Raw genomic sequence first — 22,437 nt, 5'->3', positions numbered from 1 at the left:
CATATAATATTCTTAGTACAAATTAAAAGATACTATATTAAAATACACTGATCAAATTCCCCATACATAAACTTTTGCACTCTGAGCAAAATTACAAATTCAAAATTCAGAACAGAAAAACAAGAACAAACAGAACATGCAATTTCAAAGTTTTTCAGGATCACAAGGGTGTTAGTAAAATTATCAATATAAGCTTTAAGAAATATGATATTAGTGACTAAATTTCTATGACAGTCACAACAAGTAAGAAGACAGTTTACCAAAGAGTATATCATAAGCAGCAGGATCCTCATAGAATAAAATTCTCACAATTCTCAAGTGTTTAGGTTATTGTTTACGCTCACAACACATCATGAAAATCAACACTACCATAAACTTGAAAAGACTCTAACATCCATAGTTAAAATACATGGACACAAAGATCAAAATGACCTTTATTCAGGTTGTAACTTGGCCAAGCTAAGCGTGAGATAAATCCTAAAGAGTAATAGGCTAAAATTCAAAGGGTCAAAGGAAAATTGGAAGAAACTGCAGGAGTTCAACTAAATAAAACTTCACCACTTTCAAACAACAACCTTTCAACGATTTCTCTTCTCTTTTCTCTTTTTATTCTTTTTTTCTTCAGAAGGAATATGTATTGTTATCCTTCTTTTCTTTTTCTATTTTTTTCCTTTTTCTATTTTATGCCAACTTTTGAAATAAATATCACAGCTATAATTATTCAATCACACACAACTTAAAACAAGACTCTTTCAATCCTTTGAATAAAACGATAACATTGCTTTTCACTTTTAGGCTTGTAATGAGTTATAAACAAAAAATGGGATAATTAGGCTCACAGGAATTTTCAAACAAGGGATGATATTTTTCAGGGTTGACGTTTTTTGGCTAAGTGGCTAAAAAAATAAAATACAAACAACTTGCCTTATCATATTAGTGTGCACAAGTAATCAAACAGTTTCAAAAAGAGTCGGATCAAGTTCTAGAGACTAACAGACATCAGTGAAATCACACAAGAAAGAAATAGATAATTTTTTGAATGTTATTCATCATTAGGCTCAAAATATCACAAAGATATTGATCAACTACAAATGATGCACAATTCAGAATTTAGTCATACTTATCATACTAAGAATGCACAACAACCCATTCACATCACACTACAAATCTTTAGTCAAAATAAGAGAGAAATTACTTACACAACACAGTTCTAAAAATCAACGAAAAAACATGTATTTTTTTTATTAATTTAAAAAAAAAATATTTACTGAAGAAAAAAACAAAAACAATGTGAACTGAATGAAAGAAAACAAAGTAAATGGTTCTCTCCCCCACACTTAAGACACACATTATCCTTAATAAAAGAAACAAGCATCAAATAAGAAAGATGAGAGAGAGAAAAGAATACACTCGAGGAGTCAAGGCAGAGAGATGACTGCATAAATAGCCTTTCTCAATGAGAATTCTTCTACTATTTCTTGTTCCAATGTGAGACTCTCATGGAATAGCTTAAGACGGTGTCCATTGACTTTGAAAATTTTATCAATACATTCACTTTTTATTCCTGGGTCAAAGAACATTATTCTATAGGTGAAAGTGTCGAATGGACAAATGAAAGTGATCTTCTTTTTGTCCTCTAGTACAATATAGATTTCATTTTCATAACATCTAAAATCAAGGGGTTAAGCCGCCTTTGAGGCTGCCTCACTACTTTTACTACACCTTCAAGTAAGAACTGATGCATACATATTGATGAGCTAATACCAGGAATTTCATCCAAAGTCCATCCAATTGCCTTCTTATGTTCCCTAAATACTTGTAACAACTTTCGTTCTTGTTCAAATTCTAATTTAAATGAAATTATTACAAAACAAAATTCATTAAATTCTACAAATGCAGGGAGTGACTTTAGCTTTAAAGTAGATGGTTGTCAGAGTATGATAAGAAATAAAATGAAATAAAAATAAAATAGATGGTTGCTCAATGGTAAATCAAATAAAATAAAATAACAAAACTACAACTTTTTTTAAAAGATTTTTTTGAAAATATGAAAATAGAAAATAAATCAAATAAAATAGGAAGATAAGGAATTTGCAATTTTGAGGGTCAAAATCACTTAAAAGTCTCTTTTAAAAGAGTACTGTTTGTTGAATTATTTCTGAATTTGTGGAAAGAATTTGAAGCAATTCGAAACAATAGCTTACAGATTCACCTGATAGATTAGAATGCTTACTACAATATTGCAACCTTGAAATCCAACAAACAAAAACAAAAAACAAAAAACAAAAACAGAAAAATCTAAAAAATTGTAAACTAGGATTCTAAAGTTGGTTAAAATCAACCGAAAGACCCGACAACGACGTCAATTTGATCTGCTATCGCACACGGGTCAAAAACGAGTTAAAAAAAATATAGTAAACAGAAGCGACACTCGAGCCGTATCACAAGGACTCTAAGTTAAATTATCCAAAATAAAGAACAAAAAATGGGGTTTAGGTTTTCAGACAATTGAAAATAAAGAAAACGATTACAATTATAATTAATGGATTAATCGATTGGTTTAGTAATTTCAAACTTATCATCAGTTATTATACCATCAATTCCCTAAGCAGATTCAATTCCTATTTGATTATAGTATCAATTAACAAGCGTGATCAATACTATGTGAATTATATTCCTATTTGTCGCATTAAGCATGACAACTGAAGATCGGAAGAAGTTAACGAATAAGCTAAGTTAACCCGCGAAGTTAAGGATCATGCATCGATCAAATTTAATCAAAACTATTATATGCAAATCGAATTAAGCAAAGAAGAAGACACAAAACATGATTGAAAGGAATTGAATAAAAACTGCTAGTATAATAACCTCAAAGTCTTGATGAAATTCCGAAACAGTAGATTAACCTTGAAGTTTAGCCGACTATGTAATTCTAATGCTCTCTCTAATTTCTAAAAATTGTATACCTCTTCTAATTCTGGGTTTATCTTAAATATATTATAAATGAAATCGTGCCCTAATAGCATCTGATCCGAAAAACATAAAATCCGGCCCAAAACTTAAGTATTTTTTAAGTCTGAACTGAAAACAAATTATTCGACTCTTTTGAACTCCGAATTTGCTTCTGACTTCAACACAAAATTTGTAGCTTATCATCTCATCTTTCTAATGCATATTATAACGTGTTTATCCTATTCTCGTAACTCAAGTTATGACTTGTACATCGGGAATGTGTACATAAGGGTTTATTCAGAAAATAAGTACTTATTCATAATATAAGCAGAACTCAACTTAATATCCAAAACCCTATTAAAATCAATTAAAGTAATGTGAGAAACCATATAAAAGTCTTAGCATAAATTAAAAGATAGTGTGTTGGAATACACTGATCAAATTCTCCCATACTTAAACTTTTGCACTCTGAGCAAAATTCCAAATTCCAAATTCAGAATAGAAAAACAAGAACAAACATAACATGCAATTTCAAAGTTTTTTCAGGATCACAAGGGTGTTAGTAAAATTATCATTATAATCTTCAAGAAATATGATGTTAGTGAGTAAATTTCTATGACAGTCAAAGCAAGTAAGAAGATAGTTAACCAAATAGTATATCATAAGTAGTAAGATCCTCACAATAATGTGAGAAACCATATAAAAGTCTCAGCACAAAGTAAAAGATTGCGTATTAAAATACACTGCTCAGTGTCCCAATCTGAAATGCCACATGACCTTTTGGAAATAGAAATGATGCCAAAGTAAGCTTGTGTGTGGGATGATGCTATGGTAGCTTAAGATGTATCTTGTGCAACAAGAAAGTACAATCCCTCTATCAAATCAGTTGAACCAATCATCATCAGCCTTTTCTTTTCCTGAATTAAAGATTTTTCATTATCAAATAATATTGTACAGTCAATGTCAAGACATAGTTTAGGTACATATATAGCAAATTTAAATTGAAAGCAGGCACAAACAGAAGATCATGAGCTATCAATTCTAGTGAGAATTTTATAGTTCCTACATGCTTTTCTATAGCCATTTGTTCATTTCGTAATCTGATGTTAACTAGCACAATTTTCTTATAATCATCAAAGAATCTCATGGATGAACCTATGTGGTCAGTAGTACCAGAGTCAACTAACTATCCATGACCAAATATTTGAATGATTAAAAGAATATAAAATTTGAGAAATGCCTGAAGTAGTATGATTATTGGTATGAGGTACATGATTCACTTTGCTAGTAGAAGCAATTTGATGCATGAAGTAAATGCACAATTTGGTCATATTGCTCTTTAGTAAACCCATAGTTATCATCTCCTCTACCACTTTTAGAGTCATCAACATCCTCCCTTTCTTCATTCATTTAAAGATAAGATTGGTTAGCCACAATATGAGTTTTACCAAAGTGTGGAGGAAAGTCATGTTTCCTACAACAGGTGTCAACAATGTGATCATTTCTTCCACAATATGTACAAACTTTCTTGCTGCCATGTGTGAATGAAAAACATTGCCATAACTTATTCCTTGAGGTCTATGATAATCAACTTCATTGATGAGAATCTTGGATTCATCTGATATAGAATGCTTGAATTGGTCTTCATGTTGCATGACCATGGAAAAAGTCTTGTTGATGTTAGAAAAATGATTAATGAGTAAAATTTGAAAACATACCAAATCAAAGGAATCATTCAATACAGCAAGGAATCAAATTGAACAAGTAGTATCATGTTGATGTTTTACATTGCTCAAAATTGTAATGCAAACACATCGATGCAGGCAAGAACAAATAGGAATAAGAAGGTATGCTTCGAGTTCTTCCTAAATAATTTTTAAAGTTGTATAAAATTCTATAACTGAACGAGAATCTTTCTTCAAATTGAAAATTCCGCACCTTGATTCAGAAATGAGAATATAATCACCTTGTGAGAAGCGTTCTTTGAGTCATTCTACACGTCGACATCATTCTCAAGAAAACTGATGCTTTGAGCAATTGATTCTTCAACTGAGTTTATATTACACGAATGAACTAACATGTTGCTTCGATTCCAACTTTTAAAATTTGGATCAAACTCAACTGGAACCGGTATTGATCCATCAACAAAATCAAATTTCTTTTTGCCGCCAAGTGCGCGTCTAATGGGTCTTGCCCATGCATGATAGTTGGAAGGTGTGAGAATTAGTGTAACGAAAACTGATGAATGACCATCTGAAGGATATACGTAGTAGACATTTCCAGACTGCTGGGAAGGATCTTGAATTGGAGCCATCGATGCTGCAACATTACCAGCATCGTTGATGACAACGTTTGCACCACACACCATGATGTATGTTGAAAAATGAATAGAAGCACGAGAGATCGATGTGCAGATGAGCTAAAAATAGCTCTGATACCATCATGAAGTTTTGAACGAACATGGTAAAAGTGGGAAAAGTGAAGAAAGTGACCGCTTGATATTAAATCTACTTTATGAGTTAATACACTTGATATTTATACAATTGTTAAACTATATAACTGACCTTAACAACTAAGTTAGTCGACTAACTTACTTCACATGGCCATAATACACTACATGAGGTACAACAATGGTGGAATTTCAATTACTTGACCTCTAAGTTATTGCTTTACTAAGAGCCTTAACAATAATAATAATAAAAAAAGAATAACTTGAATTAATAGCGTCTAGCCAATTTCTTTTACTAACATTCATATTCAACATCAATGTTTTCTTCTTATTTTTTGCCATACGAGTATATGTCTTCCTCATTGACTTCCTACATGAGCGTATGTCCTGCCCTCATTGTTTGCAGCTGATAACTCATTTTAGTTGTTTATTCAATTCAATTCAACTTCTACCTTATTCTTATTCTCATTTGCCTCACTTTCATAAAACTATGCATCAATTATCTGTCCCCCCAAAAAATATATTCTCATAAACTATAACAAAACTTTTATATATACCTTCCTCAACACCGTCATTATCACTTCAATCATTATCTTCATAATCATCCATTTTAATATTACTTACTTGTCCTTGTTGCCTTTTACATTACATTATATAATACAAACCATTGAATATAGTTTGTTCCTCACACAATTATATGAAAAACTCATGAACCTTGTTTAATTAACTACTAGTAATTAATAAATATATTAATATATTTTGCTAGGGAATCAAATTTGGGATTGCATTGCCACCACCCTATCATGTCTCTTGGGATTTTTGTTCTTTTCATATGCAGTGATCATTGTAGGGACCCATGAAGTAGACCCAATAATTTGCTTCACATGCATGGATATTATTTTAAACATAACATACCATCACTATCTCCAAAATAATTTTAAAAAAATATTTTAAGCTTAGGAACATTAAGCTTGCAAAAATTAAATAATTGAGAAGACTAACTGAAAAATATGTGTATGCACATGGATAATCAAGGAGAAAAAAATTAAAGAGGATGGTTTTTGTCTTTACTTATGAATTTGCAAATCCTAATATTTTTGCTAATTATAATAGGGACGTTTCTGATTAAATATGACTTATGCTATGTTTTTTCCCCTAGCTATTGGTAATGGTAATGTAGTTTTGTAACTAGGTTTTGTTTGGGAATTGGATAAATGTGATATCATGAAAGCAAAATTGAATCTCTCATGCCTTGAAACTGTTTGACTAAATGCCAAACAGAAAAGTGCACCATAATTTTATTTCTTCTTTGAAACTAGTTTTATCTCTTCAAAGTCTTTTTTTCTTTGTTTACCTTCCTATAGATACTAAGTTTCTACCATAATTTTTATTTTACTGAGGGTCGTCTGATAAGTGACACATTGACACATATCAGACACGATATTGATACTGACACGTTGACTTTAGTAATAACTTTAAAAAATAAATAAATTAACATAATCACAAATATATCTCTGTCTGCGATACATATTATTTTTCAGAGATGTTTGTACTATGAATAACAAAAATGAAGATGGTTGACCTGACTCCATTGTTTCTCCTTGGTTATTCGTGTCATGTCTCTTTATTTATCTTGCAACTTTCCCTTTCAGCAGCATCAGTACGTGTAAGGGACCCGTTATCTGATGCAACGTTGAAGGCTTTTAGAGGTATAGTCCCACACTATAAGGCCATTCATACATAACCCTTTTGTTTTTATTTGAATTGGTACAATTGTACAATATCTGTCATTTCCCTATACATTACATTAAAAAATTACTCTTTTTAATACTCATCATCATCATGTTTCCACTATGCCAACCCTTTTGCAGGGATAGTAAAATATTTTCTAATAAAATTGAAATCATAAGTCTTGGTGTCCGTACAACAACTTTAATCAAGGAAATATTTGAATGAGTTTTTTTCTGTGGCCTTTATTGAACTGAACTGATTTTCATACCTATATAGTCGGTGCTTTGTTCTGAGGACTATTTCAAACAAACATGTAAATCAAAGGAAGAAAAGTGATGTACATATTTGTATGCATACATTCTTGACTTCAATCACTGATCTCATGTTTTTCTTTTCTTTCAAAAAAGTGTAACCAATCTCTATCTTTGCAAGACAGTGACAGACACTAATTTAAGAAGTATATATATATATGGTCCCTGCTGCACTTTGATACTGAGAGAAAGAAAAAACTCAATGGATTCTGAATTTCAACCCTTAATAAGATAAATATAGAAAAATGCACTCAACTATATATATACACAAAATCACTTGACAGATAATTCACGTCCATAATAATGATAATAATAACTTCAGAAGAATTTTGCAAGAGAAGCCTATAAAAAATGATTTGGAATAAGGTGGAATTGATCAATCTCAATTATTATACTGTTACATAATAATGCTGAATTTTTTTTTGTGGTATGAGACACATATACAATATGGAAGTTTTATCAAAAGGGAAATTTACAGCACACACCTGTGGTCAGAAAGATAAGAAACTTCTGACCTATATAGTTCATTCATATAGAAAATTATATATTCAAATCACGATCTTTGTCTCTTTCAGGCTACAGAGTTTGTCCGAAAGCCACTGAAAATCTCTGCAGATCCTTGTTATATATATCAGAAAGTTGAAAACCTGGTTGTTGTTGTTGTTGCTGCTGTTGGCATTGGTTCCAACTAGTACATGATTCATCCGTTATGAAACCTGTTTCTTGTTTAGCCTCGGGGTAGATAGATTGAGAAGGTTGATTCTGCATAAGAAATGGTGTGTTGAGATATTCAGACCATTTCATTTCTTCTTGTAGCGGTAGAGTTCCGTTGTCGAGAAAGTTCGCGCCGTTTCCGGTGGTTTTGCTTGCGTTGTTAATGCTGTTATAGTTACTTGCTTCCCAGTTATGAACTCCGTCGGAGGAAACGGAAACTGTTGGTTTCACTTGTGTTGGTGTTTGGAAAATTGAGGTTGTAACAGAATGGAGGATATTGGAGTTTATAACAGAATTTGTATCTGACATCATTTGCGAAGAAGATGAGGTTGGTGTGAAACAAATAGATGCATTTGGATTCTCGGAAATTCCGATGTTTGATCCATAGTTCATGTTCTGGAAAGAAAAATAACCTGTGGTGTTGAACCTGTCTAGGAATAATTCATGGCTGCTGCTACCATTGTTGTTGATCTTGGAGGAAGTAGAAACTTCTAGAGGGTAACCATCTATAGAAGCTTTTGTAGGTTCCATTACCAAACTCATAACTTCATTCGACGAAACCGAAGCTTTTTGATTGCTTTTGTTTGCTGTGAGTGTTTTTTCATTGTCATTTTCAATCTCAGAAAGTGGTTTATGAGTGTTTGGATCAATGCCACTTTGTCTCAACCTTTTCTTGAGACATGAGTTCCATAGATTCTTAATCTCGTTATCAGTTCTTCCTGGTAATTGTGCTGCAATCTGAGACCATCTGATAAACAGCAGAAACAATTCAAACACATAATTAAAAGCCGAAAAAAACTATATTATAAAAAAAAAAAGTACTTATGAGAAATAGTTATTATTATTATTATTATTATAGTTTCTCAAATGAATTACAATAACCTGTTTCCAAGTACTGCATGAAGCTCAATGATCAAATTCTCTTCTTGTTGTGAGAATGCTCCTCTCTTCAAATCAGGTCTCAAGTAGTTTATCCATCTTAACCTGCAACTCTTCCCACACCTCTGCAAACCTATTCATTGTGCATGCTCAAATATGAATATATGAAATGAAAAATGCATGAATCAAGTAATACTATATATATGCATATGTATATGTATATGTACCAGCTAGTTTTGGGACTGAACTCCAACATCCATGACCATGTTTGGTAATGTAATTCAAAAGCTTCTCATCTTCTTCTGGAGACCAAAGTCCTTTCCTTAACTTCTGCTTGTAGCAGCAAGAGTGTCTTCCCATGTGTACGTTTAAGTAAAATCTTATCTTCAACACACTCACAAAATTTGCTTTGGAAGAAACTCTTTTTTAAAGCTGTAAAGTTTTTTCTGTCCAAACAAAACCTACGTGGAAACTAGAGAGGAAAGTTTGGTGGGGTGAGAAGAAAGTGTTGAGAGAGAGAGAGAAGCTCTTAGAGAAGCAAGTTGAAAAAAATAAAATGGCACCTTGATAGGGAATCAAATAAATAGGAAGAGTCTTAGAGGAGAGAAAGTTGTACTCAATATGTTATTGGATAGTTACATCTTTTAAAATATATATATATATATATATATATATATATATATATATATATATATATATATATATATATATATATATATATATATATATATATATATATCGCAAAATATATAGGTATACTATTCAAATATCTCAGTGTGTGAGTTTTCTGATGGTTATATTCACTTTGTTTAGTGTATTAGACATTAGATATAATTTTGGTATTCCGTCTTAGGATCTATTAATTTAAGAAGATTAATTTCACTGTATATTTGCAAGACTCCGTTTAAAGGGAAAGTAAAGTTCTGTATGAATTTGATCAAATACAAGAATTATTTGCACTTAGGATGATTGAAATCAAAAACCTTAAAAAGAATACACTATTCGAACCCAAACCTTCGTCAATAGGTCAACCAATTTGTTACGTCGTGAAGTCTACTCTGATCTATATATATCACTTTACTCTCTTGTTCACATGACAAATAATTAACTAATTAAATGGGACCCATCAATCATTATCAACGGTCTAGATATACCTATTCCTACATGCTATCCAAGGGTTGCATATAGGAGAGTAGTAGAACTACAACATAATGTTAATTTATCAAGTTTGACTTTTATGTATGAAATATTGTAATGTAATTGTAAATACATTATTAGTTATGAGAAGTGATGATCATTATTATATACCAAATTTTGTTAAGCAAAAGCTACAAATCTAGCTAGCAAAAGTTCTCACTTTTAACCTACCTTGGTTGTTATGTGCCATGCTGCTTAGAGTTGAGATTCTTCTATTGTGCATTTGAAAGTTATAATATGTGACGAGATGTCTCCATTCCCACATGATATAATAGAAAAAATGATCTATATATGGAATTTGAAGGGGTGGGTTTTCTAGTCTAAACCTAATCTAAGAATAGTAATATGAATTAATATAAATTAACCAAAAGTTATGAGTTAGGAAAAATTCTCTTATGGAGAAGTAAATCCTAAGAGTAGCAATTATGCAAAAAATAGTATACTGCATTAAATTGATGATAACAGAAACCTTAATTCTCTAGGTTCTTTTGTTCCCTTTGGTGATAATACTCAAACTTTTGAAAACTCTATCACCCTTTCCTTTTCTTGAATAACTTTCTATTTATTTTGGCTTTATTGAGATGAGTTTTTTATTTTTTGGAACAAATAATGGAAAATTGTTTTTGATACATGAGAAGGTTAAGGTCATATTTCTTGGCTTAGAAAATGCTCGAAGTTCAACTAACTATGTGAATGGTTCATTTTTTTGCAATTTGAAAAATACTTTATCTTTTGAATTAAATGTGATTTTCTTCAATGTCAATTTTCTGACTTCATACAACTTCTTTGTGGTTGTGTGGTAAATACTAATGAAATTGTGTTTTTTTTTAGGTAGGGTACTAAAATTTTAAGTTAATAATAGAAATAAACAACTGTACTTTCATATACAAATGAGACAATCACAATAATGTATTTGTCCCTTGTTTATTTTTTGTAGCCTGCATATCTGCCTCACAAATGTACACAAAACATGACAATTATGGATGATTGAGTACTACAAAATGTAGCCATAACCAAGCTTTTAAAGAATCTCCACCACCTCTATGTCATTAGATATTCTTCTAGCGGTAGTGAGATGAGAATATGTCAGACTTATTTATAATTTAAAAAAAAAAAAAAGTTTATAACAGATCATATATATCAGGCTCGGTTTTTTTAAAATCCCGTTTTGACAAAACATGTTTTTGCCCCTAATCACTATTCAAGTGAAGAAAGATATTGTATATCTTACAACAAGAGAATGTTGTAGGTGTCACTTCAAAAACACAATAGAATGGCAGACCAATTGACAATCATACATATCTAGCTAGGTTGTAGCTATTGCATAGCCATGAAAATAAAATAAAATTACTACTATAGGTCAAAGTTAACATGTGTTGTGTTTGGAAAGATATTGGTTGTGGTTTTGGTCTATGTTAATTACTAAACTTTTTGTGTGTGTGGAAATTAAATTCAATATAAAGACTTTATAGATATTAAAAACATGTTTTATCATTGAAAACATAGTAGGGAAGATAATTTAATTAATCTGATAAGATCAAATTTAAATGACCACAATGTTAGCTAGCTATGGTATTATCATCATGAATGGAGGATTCCCTAAAATGTAAAAGGGGGAAGATGATTGATTATTGTATACATAAACTACAATTCTTTAAACTTGGGTCTTCCTTCTCTTTAGTTGGATGGTCACTTGAATCCAAATTCTAACACAAAAAGAAAACCATGCAGTTATATCACTATATCAGGAACTGGCTAGTAATTAGCATGCATGTTTGAAGAAGGTAAAGTTATTCGATAGAAAACTATTAATAATTTAAAAGTAGGTTTAGCAAAAGCAGTAAATTAATTTTTAAATTATAGTTTATAAGCTTGTATGATTAAAAAATAGTTTAATAAGTGTTATTATAATTGTTTTTCTTAGTATGTTTTTTTCTTTTTCTTTCTATAAACTACTTCAAATACTTTATGATTTTCAACTAATACGGTTTTCAAAAATCATAACATAATATCTTAGAGTTTGTAATGTTCTTTTGATTAGTCCATATCCCCAATGGTGTATAAATTGTCTTCAATTTTTATTTGGTGGTAGTTATTTTTGTTGAGAAATAAGTATGAGTTGCGTTGAAAAATAAATGTGAGTTTTGAGTTTCATATTTCTTAGAAAAATGGAGGTTGAGTACTTTATAAATAAGATGATCCATACATCTATCATCTTAAGATTTTGGATGAATATATGATGTCTCTCTCACTTGTTTGAATGGGTCTTTGACATTTAGATGAATGTTTGATCCAATGTGAATACTTCCCCCTTATGATGACCCATCAGTGGTATCAGAGTCTGGTTCGAGTAAGGCACCAACTCTTTGTGTCGAAAGTCTTCCTGACATGGTGGTCAGGCGGCGTGTTCAGTTGAAGTGTCCATGATGAGATAAGGATGTCTCTCAACAGCAGTACAAACATGTGGATGAAAAAATTTATGCATGAGGGGGAACATAGTGGATGAACTCACACTTGAGAGGGAGGTTGTTGAGAAATAAGTGTGAGTTGTGTTGAGAAACAAGTGTGGATTTTAAGTCTTATATTGCTTCGAAAAGTGGCGGTTGAACACTTTATAAGTAAGATGGCTCATACACCTATTACATTAAGCTTTTGGGTGAATATGCAGTGTCTATCTCATTTGTTTGAGTGAGCCTTTGATCTTTAGGTGAGTGTTTGATCCAATGTGAATGCTTCCTCCTCATGACGACCCATCAATTTCATCTCAGCATTTGTAGTCGATGGACATTAGAGCTTGAAATTGATGTGATATCACTCAATCTCAACATTTTTCAAGTAGTTTTTTCCTATGATTTTATATTAATTGACTTATTGTTTCCTACTTTGAGATTTTTATTAAATACGAGCAGCCAAACATACAAGATAATATCTTAGTAATTGAGAGCTTAAATAAGAATTGTCGTCATTGTAAAGGAGAAAAGTAGTATATTACTTTTATGACACGTGTTTCAGAGCATTTTTTAAGGGCTTAACAAGGTAATTTTTTTAAAATGAAAATATGTGTATTCAATGTATTAGAAATTGAAATAATTAATTTTTTAGTGTTAAAACATATGAAAAACCTTACCTTTAAATATTCTTGTTGTTGCTTTGACATAATTTATCAAAGCGCTAAGAAGTGCTCGTTTAAACCATCTATTACTGGAAAATTGAAGGCATATCTAACAGGAAAGACTACCTAAGAGAGCAAACATCAGAAAGCTGAGACATACAAGAGAGTATTTGATGAAAGTCCTACCACTTAAGGGCAAAGCTTTAAGACTCTAAAAACAAAAGGTTTAACACTAACACACGAAACAATTTCCAAGGTGAAACTGAAATCTTCCTGTCGCAACCTGAAAAATACAGTGTGCGAAAAAACAACCGGCGAAAGAAAAAGACAGAAGAGTCGCCACCGTGCGTTATTCATCCCAAAGGAGGGAAAGGAAACGCTCGAAGTAAACCTGAAAAAGGAAAGGACAAGACGGGGTCTCGCAACCAAATCTTGGGTTCGGGAGTCGGTTATGCGAAGGGAAGGTATTAACACCCCTACGCATCCGTAGTACTCTACGGGATCCACTTTTGTGGTTTTTGTCTAAAGGGTGTGGGTTTATCTTGTGCTGTTTGCCAAAAAACAAAAAAAGGGTTAAATGAAAATGACTCGCGCGGATGTTGCATCCACTGCATACGTATCTCATCTGAATATGAGAATCAGAGTCTTCGTAGCTCGGCTGACCTATGGGTTGGGGGGATGTGTGCTCGCTAAGACATCGCGTCTTATGCCTACGTATCTCATCTGGAATGAGAATCAGAGCAAGCTGTAGTTCGGCTAACTACGGGGTTATGGATTGGGTTTTGGACGAACGACGTCACTACGCAATCTACCGGATGCTCGACCTTTGGAGACTTACTCGCCTGTAGTAGAAGGAGTAAACGTGTTGCTTTGGGTTTTAGGGTTTGGGATGCTCGAGGGCAAAAGGCAGTCCTTGACGAAGGAACCGCGCCACATGTGGGGATACGAATACAAAACACAAAACATGTATCTCAAAGTAAAATGCCACCAAGGGGCTCAAACATTGCCTTCTATCGAGGTCTTCTAGCTAAGAAAGCGATAAAGTATGAGAAAGGGAAAAAATTACCACACGGATAAAGATCCGAAGCTATAGCAATTAAAGGGGCAAGAAACCCTGAAATATCTCCAGCTGGACCGTCAAAGGAAATCAGTCAACACGAATAATCAGAATAAAACTCCAAGGGGTATCCCACAAATAAAGTGGGAAATCACGCGAGTGTCTCTGCGAAAGCCATGTGAGCCCTCACAAAACTCGACAAAGGGTTAGAGCAGCAAGATGAAATCAAGAGAAAACAATGCCATGGAAACACAAGACAGGTTAGAATAAACAAAATAGGGTAACCCAGAGTTGCCCCTAAATCAAAATGTAACCACATGAATAATTCCATCAAAATTCACAAAAGGCTCACAAAAAAGGTATCAAATTCACCCATAATACCTCATACATTTAGGGCATTCAAATAAAAGGCATAAAGATGATGGATATAGGGCAAACCTGATTGGAGAGCTTGATTGAAATTGAGTTGCACCCGTGAGGTTTACAAGTTGAGTTCCCTTCAGGGTTTGGAGGTTGCTCTGAACTCTGTTGGCTTTTCTCTCACTATCTTTTTCCTCAGGGTTTTGTTCCAAGGAAACCTCAGAGTGTTTTGCTTCTCTTCCTTCTTTCTCCAGTGAATCTCCCAGTGTAACTCCAAGTGTCACTCCTCTACTGAAACTTCTGTATTTATAGACTGATTTTCGTGGGTAGTGGGCTCAAATGAGGGAGACCCAAGTCCAAAATAATTTGTTATATTTTATTTATTTATTTTATTTATTTATTTAATTAATTAAATTTTTTTCTTCTTCTTTTTTTTTTTCGTTTTTTTTCGTTTTTTTTCCCAGGAAAAATGAAGGGTAAATTTTGGGGTATTACAGCTGCCCCTATTCAATCAACTGGAGACCCGGAAAGAAGATGGCAGCTGCTTTCGTGCTTTCGAGGTATCAAGGGATTGAATACAATAAAAGCCCAAAAATTTGCACTGAAGTGAAGTGAAGTAACAATGTCTGTCAGAATCGGCAAAGAGGTGGTCTTGAAAGAAGAATCCGTCTGGTACGGTGAAAGTCAGACTGAATATCGAAAAAGAATGTTAAACTGGATACCAACATAAATGGTAACACAGAAATAACCATGGCCTGAATGCCGCTCATCAGTCTGAATACTGGAAAGGATTTCGATCTGAACATCGGAAACTTGGCCTGAATGCCACAAGTCGCATCGACCTGAACGTCGGAAACTTCTTCGATCTGAACATCGGAAAATTGGCCTGAATGCCACAAGTCGCATCGACCTGAACGTCGGAAACTTCTTCGATCTGAACATCGGAAAGACTTGGCCTGAATGCCACTTCGATCTGAATATCGGAAAATTGGCCTGAATGCCACTTCGGTCTGGATACCGGAAAACTGGCCTGAATGCCACTTCGGTCTGGATACCGGAAAACTGGCCTGAATGCCACTTCGGTCTGGATACCGGAAAACTGGCCTGAATGCCACAAGTTGCATCGACCTGAACGTCGGAAACTTCTTCGATCTGAACATCGGAAAACTTCATGCTTGTCAGCATTGGCAGAAATAGGGAATGATAACAGAGGCGGCGCATGGGCCAATGACACTTGCTGGGGATAACAAAGGTAAGTCATGAACAATCTTCAGTCTGAGTACTGGAAACAACTTCTAGCTTATCACTTGGGATACCGAGAATGTTTTATGCTTACATGCGTATGTTTGAATTTTTCAATGGCGTAATGCTCCATGAAAATGGAAATGCTACGCGATTTGGAAGGATGCAATGCAATATGATTCTACTGGGGAAATGATCACCATATTCTGGACCCTGGCAAGGCTGTTGGAGATGCACAGCGCAAAGAACTCTGTGGGGAGATGACTAGCCATGCGGTGTTCTGGCCATACCGAGACTCTGATCGGGGAAATAATGACATTGGAAGCCTGCTGCTGAGGAAAGTTACAATGGTTCTGGCAACCATGATTTGCGAGAGATGACTCAGCAGGGGGAGCAAACACTGATACGGTACCGAGGTTCTGCTTCAAGGAAAGAAACCATGGATCTGGCATTAGGATTATCGATCTGGCATCGAACTCTAAGGAGCAGCCACTTCTGCTGGGAAGATACAGTCTGGCACTGTCAACTCCGCTGGGGATATATAGTCTGGCACTGTCAACTCTACTGGGGAGTGTATGTCCTGAAACAAACGCTTGGGGAAGTACAGTGGTGAGAAACTGCTGGGGATTGAAAAATCCAACGCTCTGATCAGCTCTGCAGGGATAAGACACCGAATTTGTCTGTTGGTGACTTCACTGAGGAAGATATTCACGATCATCTGCAGGGGATTTTAATGGAATGCCCTGAGGGTATCTGTTCTGAATAGACGATCCAAAGCACTTAAAATTTACAGCAATTTTAAATGTTTATTAAGCATGTACCTGTAAAGCCCTTATGTGTCATGATGCAATGTTTATCAAAAATTCGGACGTCATTTTTGCAAACAAAACAGTAAAATGAAAATGAAAACAGAGATATACTGAATAACATGATTTTATTGATTGAATGGCCTCTGAATAGGCATTTACATTAAGAAGCAATCCCTGGAAAGAGGTAATCGCACAATAGATAAAAACAGAAATTAATCTAATGGCAATGTGAAATGGATTTCTATTGGGTTCCAATTCTGCTATGACTTGCCCGTCTTCAAGATCCTCCAGATGATCAGCTTTCTGAAAGAGTGATTGGACTGTTTCCTATCCTTCAAAAATTTCCAGTCATTGGCACGAGATGAGATTCAAAACTACTCAGAACGCAGTCATTCGCTTAATCCCTAACTTTTGCCTGGATCGCCCTTTTCGGGTTTTCGATCCACCGGGATACCCATTTTTGCCTAAGTTGCCTTTTCAGGTTTTCAACTTACCGGGTGTACAATCTTTTTTTTTATTTTTGTCCCTAATTTTTGCCCGAACCCTTTCATTTTCTTGGTTCGCCGGGACGCCCATTTTTGCCTGGACTACTCTTTTTTACTGTCCAGCGGGTCTATTTTATGCGAAGTATTTTTTAACTGCGTCTGAGTTCACAGGGGAAGTGAAGTTTTCACCATCCATAGTTGCAAGCATTAAGGCCCCACCATCAAAAACCTTGGTGACAATATACAGTCCATCATAGTTAGGAGTCCACTTGCCCCTGTGATCTGTCTGAGGAGGAAGGATCCTTTTCAACACTAAATCTCCGACTTGGAAACAACGAGGACGCACCTTCTGATCAAAAGCTCTCTTCATCTGACTCTGATACAACTGCCCATGACAAATGGCTGCCATTCGCTTCTCTTCGATAAGACTCAACTCATTGAACCTTGTCCGAATCCATTCAGCTTCATCTAACTTGACATCCAACAGGACTCTTAGAGAAGGAATCTCCACTTCAACAGGTAGGACTGCTTCCATACCATACACCAGGGAGTAAGGGGTTGCCCCGGTCGATGTACGTACTGAAGTACGGTACCCATGCAAGGCGAAGGGTAGCATCTCATGCCAATCTCTGTACGTGACGACCATCTTCTGCACAATCTTCTTTATGTTCTTATTTGCCGCCTCAACAGCGTCGTTCATCTTAGGGCGGTAAGGGGAAGAATTGTGATGCTGAATGTTGAAGTTCTGACACAACTCCTTCATCATTTTGTTGTTGAGATTAGAACCATTATCAGTAATGATTCTTTCGGGAATCCCATAGCGACAAATGATTTCTTTCTTGATGAAACGGGCAACCACATGTCTGGTGACATTCGCGAACGATGCCGCCTCGACCCACTTGGTGAAATAGTCGATGGCAACAAGGATGAAGCGATGCCCATTGGAAGCAGTCGGCTCAATCTTTCCAATCATGTCAATGCCCCACATGGCAAACGGCCACGGCGAAGACATCACATTCAGAGGATTCGGCGGTACATGCACCTTATCAGCATAAATCTGGCATTTATGACACTTTCGAGCATACTTGAATCAATATGATTCCATGGTCATCCAATAATAACCCGCTCTCAACAATTTCTTAGCCATTGCATGTCCGTCGGCATGAGTACCGAAGGAACCTTCATGAACTTCCTGCATTAACATGTCCGCCTCGTGTCTGTCCACACATCTGAGCAAAACCATGTCGAAGTTCCTCTTATACAACACATCGTCTTTGTTCAAGAAGAAACTGTCTGCCAATCTTCTCAAAGTCTTTCTGTCATTGTTGGATGCCCTTGCAGGGTACTCTTGATTCTTCAGAAAGCACTTGATATCGTGATACCAGGGCTTGTCATCGACTGCCAGTTCAGCAGCAAACACATACGCGGCCCTGTCAAGGCGCATCACATCGATCCTGGGAGCATGGTTCCAACGAATTACCTTGATCATGGAGGATAGAGTAGCAAGTGCGTCTGCCATCTGGTTCTCATCACGAGGTATATGATACAATTTTACCGTTGTGAAGAAAGTCAAAAGTCTTCTCGTGTAATCTCTGTAGGGGACCAGAGTGGGCTGGAGAGTATTCCAATCACCATTCACTTGATTGATCACCAGAGCTGAATCTCCGAAGATGTCCAGAGTCTTGATTCTCAGATCAATGGCTTGCTCAATGCCCAAGATACAGGCCTCGTACTCAGCTTCATTATTGGTGCACTCGAAAGTCAGACGAGCGGTGAAAGGCATGTGGGCACCTTTCGGAGTTGTGATGACAGCGCCAATTCCACTTCCTCTAGCATTGACAGCCCCATCAAACAACAAAGTCCACTTTTCGTTTGGATCAGGTCCCTCCTCAACAACTGGCTCTTCACAGTCTTTCATCTTGAGGAACATGATGTCTTCATCTGGAAAATCAAACTTCATCGGCTCATAATCATCAATCGGTTGCTCGGCAAGGTAGTCTGACAGAATACTACCTTTAATGGCTTTCTGGGATGTATACTGGATATCATACTCTGTTAAAATCATCTGCCAACGGGCAACACGTCCGGTGAGAGCCGGCTTCTCAAAGATGTACTTCACTGGATCTATCTTAGAAATCAACAAGGTAGTATGGTTCAACATATACTGTCTCAGTCGGCGAGCAACCCAGGCCAAAGCACAACAAGTTTTCTCAAGCTGCGAATATTTGACTTCACAGTCGGTAAACTTTTTGCTAAGGTAGTATATGGCATGCTCTTTTCGACCAGACTCGTCATGCTGTCCCAATACACACCCCATCGAGTTCTCAGTCACTGATAGGTACATTATCAGAGGTCTCCCAGGAACTGGAGGTATAAGGATCGGAGGTTTCTGTAGATACTCTTTTATCTTTTCGAAAGCCCTTTGACAATCTTCATTCCACCTGATAGCCTGATCTTTCCTCAGCAATTTGAAAATTGGCTCACACGTGGTTGTTAGGTGAGAGATGAACCTTGTAATGTAGTTCAACCTCCCTAAGAAACTACGGACTTGCTTCTCTGTTCTTGGCTCTGGCATTTCCTGTATCGCTTTTACTTTGTCGGGATCCACCTCAATCCCTTTTCCGCTAACAATAAAACCCAGCAATTTTCCCGATCTCACCCCGAAAGTGCACTTGTTCGGGTTAAGTCTCAGTTTGAATTTCCTCAAACGCTCAAACAGTTTCTGCAAATTCACCAAATGTTCTTCTTCTGTCTGAGATTTGGCAATCATATCATCCACATAAACCTCGATTTCATGATGAATCATATCATGGAACAGAGTTACCATAGCTCGTTGATATGTTGCTCCGACATTTTTCAGACCAAACGGCATCACCTTGTAGCAGAAGGTGCCCCATGGGGTTATGAAAGTTGTCTTTTCCATGTCTTCTGGTGCCATCTTGATTTGGTTATATCCAGAAAAGCCATCCATGAAGGAGAATACCGAGAACTGAGCTGTATTATCCACCAAAACGTCGATGTGAGGTAATGGGAAATCATCTTTAGGGCTAGCTCTGTTCAGATCCCGGTAGTCGACACACATCCGTACCTTTCCATCCTTCTTAGGTACTGGGACGATGTTTGCAACCCATGGCGGATAATTGGTGACTGCTAGAAACCCTGCATCCAACTGCTTTTGTACTTCTTCCTTTATCTTGACAGCCATCTCTGGTCTTGTTCTTCTGAGTTTCTGCTTGACTGGAGGACAACCTTCTTTGAGAGGCAAGCAGTGTACCACGATGTCTGTGTCCAGCCCAGGCATGTCCTGATAAGACCAGGCGAAGATGTCAACGTATTCTTGCAGCAATTCAATCAGCCCTTTCTTCACATCATCTCCCAAAGCAGCCCCTATCTTGATTTCTCTCTTGGCGTCCTCGGTGCCGAGATTAATTACTTCAACAGACTCTTGATGCGGTTGAATGACCCTTTCTTCCTGTTTTAATAACCTGGTAAGTTCTTCAGGGAGTTCACAGTCTTCATCACCCTCTTCTTCAGCTTGAAAGATTGGATTTTCAAAGTCGAAACGAGCCATAGCAGAACCGTTATCAATAGGATCCGGTGATGTGCATCTGCATGAGTGATGGTATGTGCTTATGAGTGTGAACAAGAAGTGAAAACTAAACGAAACATTGCCATTTTTTATTTTGAAAAACTGCAAAAATAGAAAGACAGGGAACGAAATATTTGAATGCAAAAATACGTCCTTTATTTATGATAAAAATGCAAGCGTCACATAGATGGGCCCTACAATGAGTCATTACGCCCTGGGCGGAACGTAAGACTTGGATATGCATGAATAAACAAAGAAAATTACTCTTCAAGAAGAGTGACTTGGATAATCTCCTCAGAAGACCAATTGTTGATGACTTCATCCGGGATCCTCGGACGCACCCAGATGTCAATGTCACAATCACTATCCCCATCTTCTTCGTTGACTGCAGAGACCTCACTAGGAATCACAAAATTAACAGGAACAACATCTGCGAACACTTCTTCCTCAACCCCTTCCACAGACTCTTGGACAGACAAATCTTCAACCTGGAGGATACCTTTGTCGAGCAAGGCCTGGATACCCTGCTGTAGCTTTGAACAACCTCCACTCTGAGTGGCACAATCCAAACAACCCTTCCCACAACCGGGGAAAACATCGGCCTTCAGCAAGCATCCTTTGATATCCAACAATGGAGTCTTCAACTTCAACACATCCTTAATGGACTTGGCTTCTCCCTCTACCAAATTAACGTTCGCACCACCATGCTGGGGCATGGGATTGTTGACGACATTCGGAGCCGGTGCAAGGTCGATGGCCTTTGAATCTATGAGGTCCTGAACTACGTGCTTAAAAGCTTTGCAGTTCTCAATATTGTGGCCAGGTGCCCCAGAGTGGAAGCTACACCTAGCGTTGGCGTCGTAACCCACCGGAAGTCTACCAACAGGAGGAGCCAGAGTGCGCAATTGCACAAGTTGTAGTTGTTGAAGACTAGAAAGCAACTGGGTGTACGACATTGGAAGGGTGTCGAAATGCCGGTCCATCATCCTTTGCCTCTGTTGATAAGCGGGTCTGTTACCCGGTTGTTGCTGCTGTTGATACTGAGCTGGTTGACGTTGTGATTGTTGTTGTTGTAGTGGTGCTGCAGCTGGAATGGTCACCCCTGCGGCAGTACCTGTTATGAAAGACATGCTAATGAATATGCAAATGCAATGACATGTTTATCAATTCCAAAGGTATTCTACCCCCTTGATTCCAGTCTCACATTTGATAAACAGTGTAAGAAAAGACTAAGCCGTTGATGAGAACCAAGAAAATTCCAACTAGACTCAGGTGGAAGATATAAACCCCACAGAAATGGATAAACATGTGTGAATGATTATGAATGCAAAATGATGTGATGCAAAATGATGTGAATGCAGTGCAGTGGCATGGGAATCAGGATTGCTGTATCTGCTTGAACATCTGTCAGGTTGCACTGTCTGGAGAGAAATTAAGAGTACACCAAACAAAGGTCATGGGATGGATCATGTTATCCTTAATATCAACCACCCATTTTGGCGGATTATGGTTTACACCTTATCAATACCTGAGTTTCATTGATATTAAGG

The 22,437-nt window shown here is 36.2% G+C and overlaps 1 protein-coding gene across 1 annotated transcript; it reads right to left on the bottom strand.

Moving 5' to 3' along the window:
* Window positions 1-7,788: 7,788 nt before the first annotated feature.
* LOC127096580 (transcription factor MYB61) lies at window positions 7,789-9,653 on the bottom strand. Its single transcript, XM_051035126.1, has 3 exons — window positions 9,264-9,653; window positions 9,040-9,169; window positions 7,789-8,905 (listed from the first exon to the last, which is right to left on the bottom strand). The coding sequence occupies exons 1-3, from the start codon at window positions 9,394-9,396 to the stop codon at window positions 8,020-8,022; spliced, it is 1,149 nt and encodes a 382-aa protein (XP_050891083.1). The 5' UTR covers window positions 9,397-9,653; the 3' UTR covers window positions 7,789-8,019.
* Window positions 9,654-22,437: the final 12,784 nt, after the last annotated feature.

This window comes from Lathyrus oleraceus, chromosome 6 (genome assembly GCF_024323335.1).
Source record: "Lathyrus oleraceus cultivar Zhongwan6 chromosome 6, CAAS_Psat_ZW6_1.0, whole genome shotgun sequence".
Taxonomy (NCBI): domain Eukaryota; kingdom Viridiplantae; phylum Streptophyta; class Magnoliopsida; order Fabales; family Fabaceae; genus Lathyrus; species Lathyrus oleraceus.
This window is presented reverse-complemented; position numbering and strand designations above follow the sequence as displayed.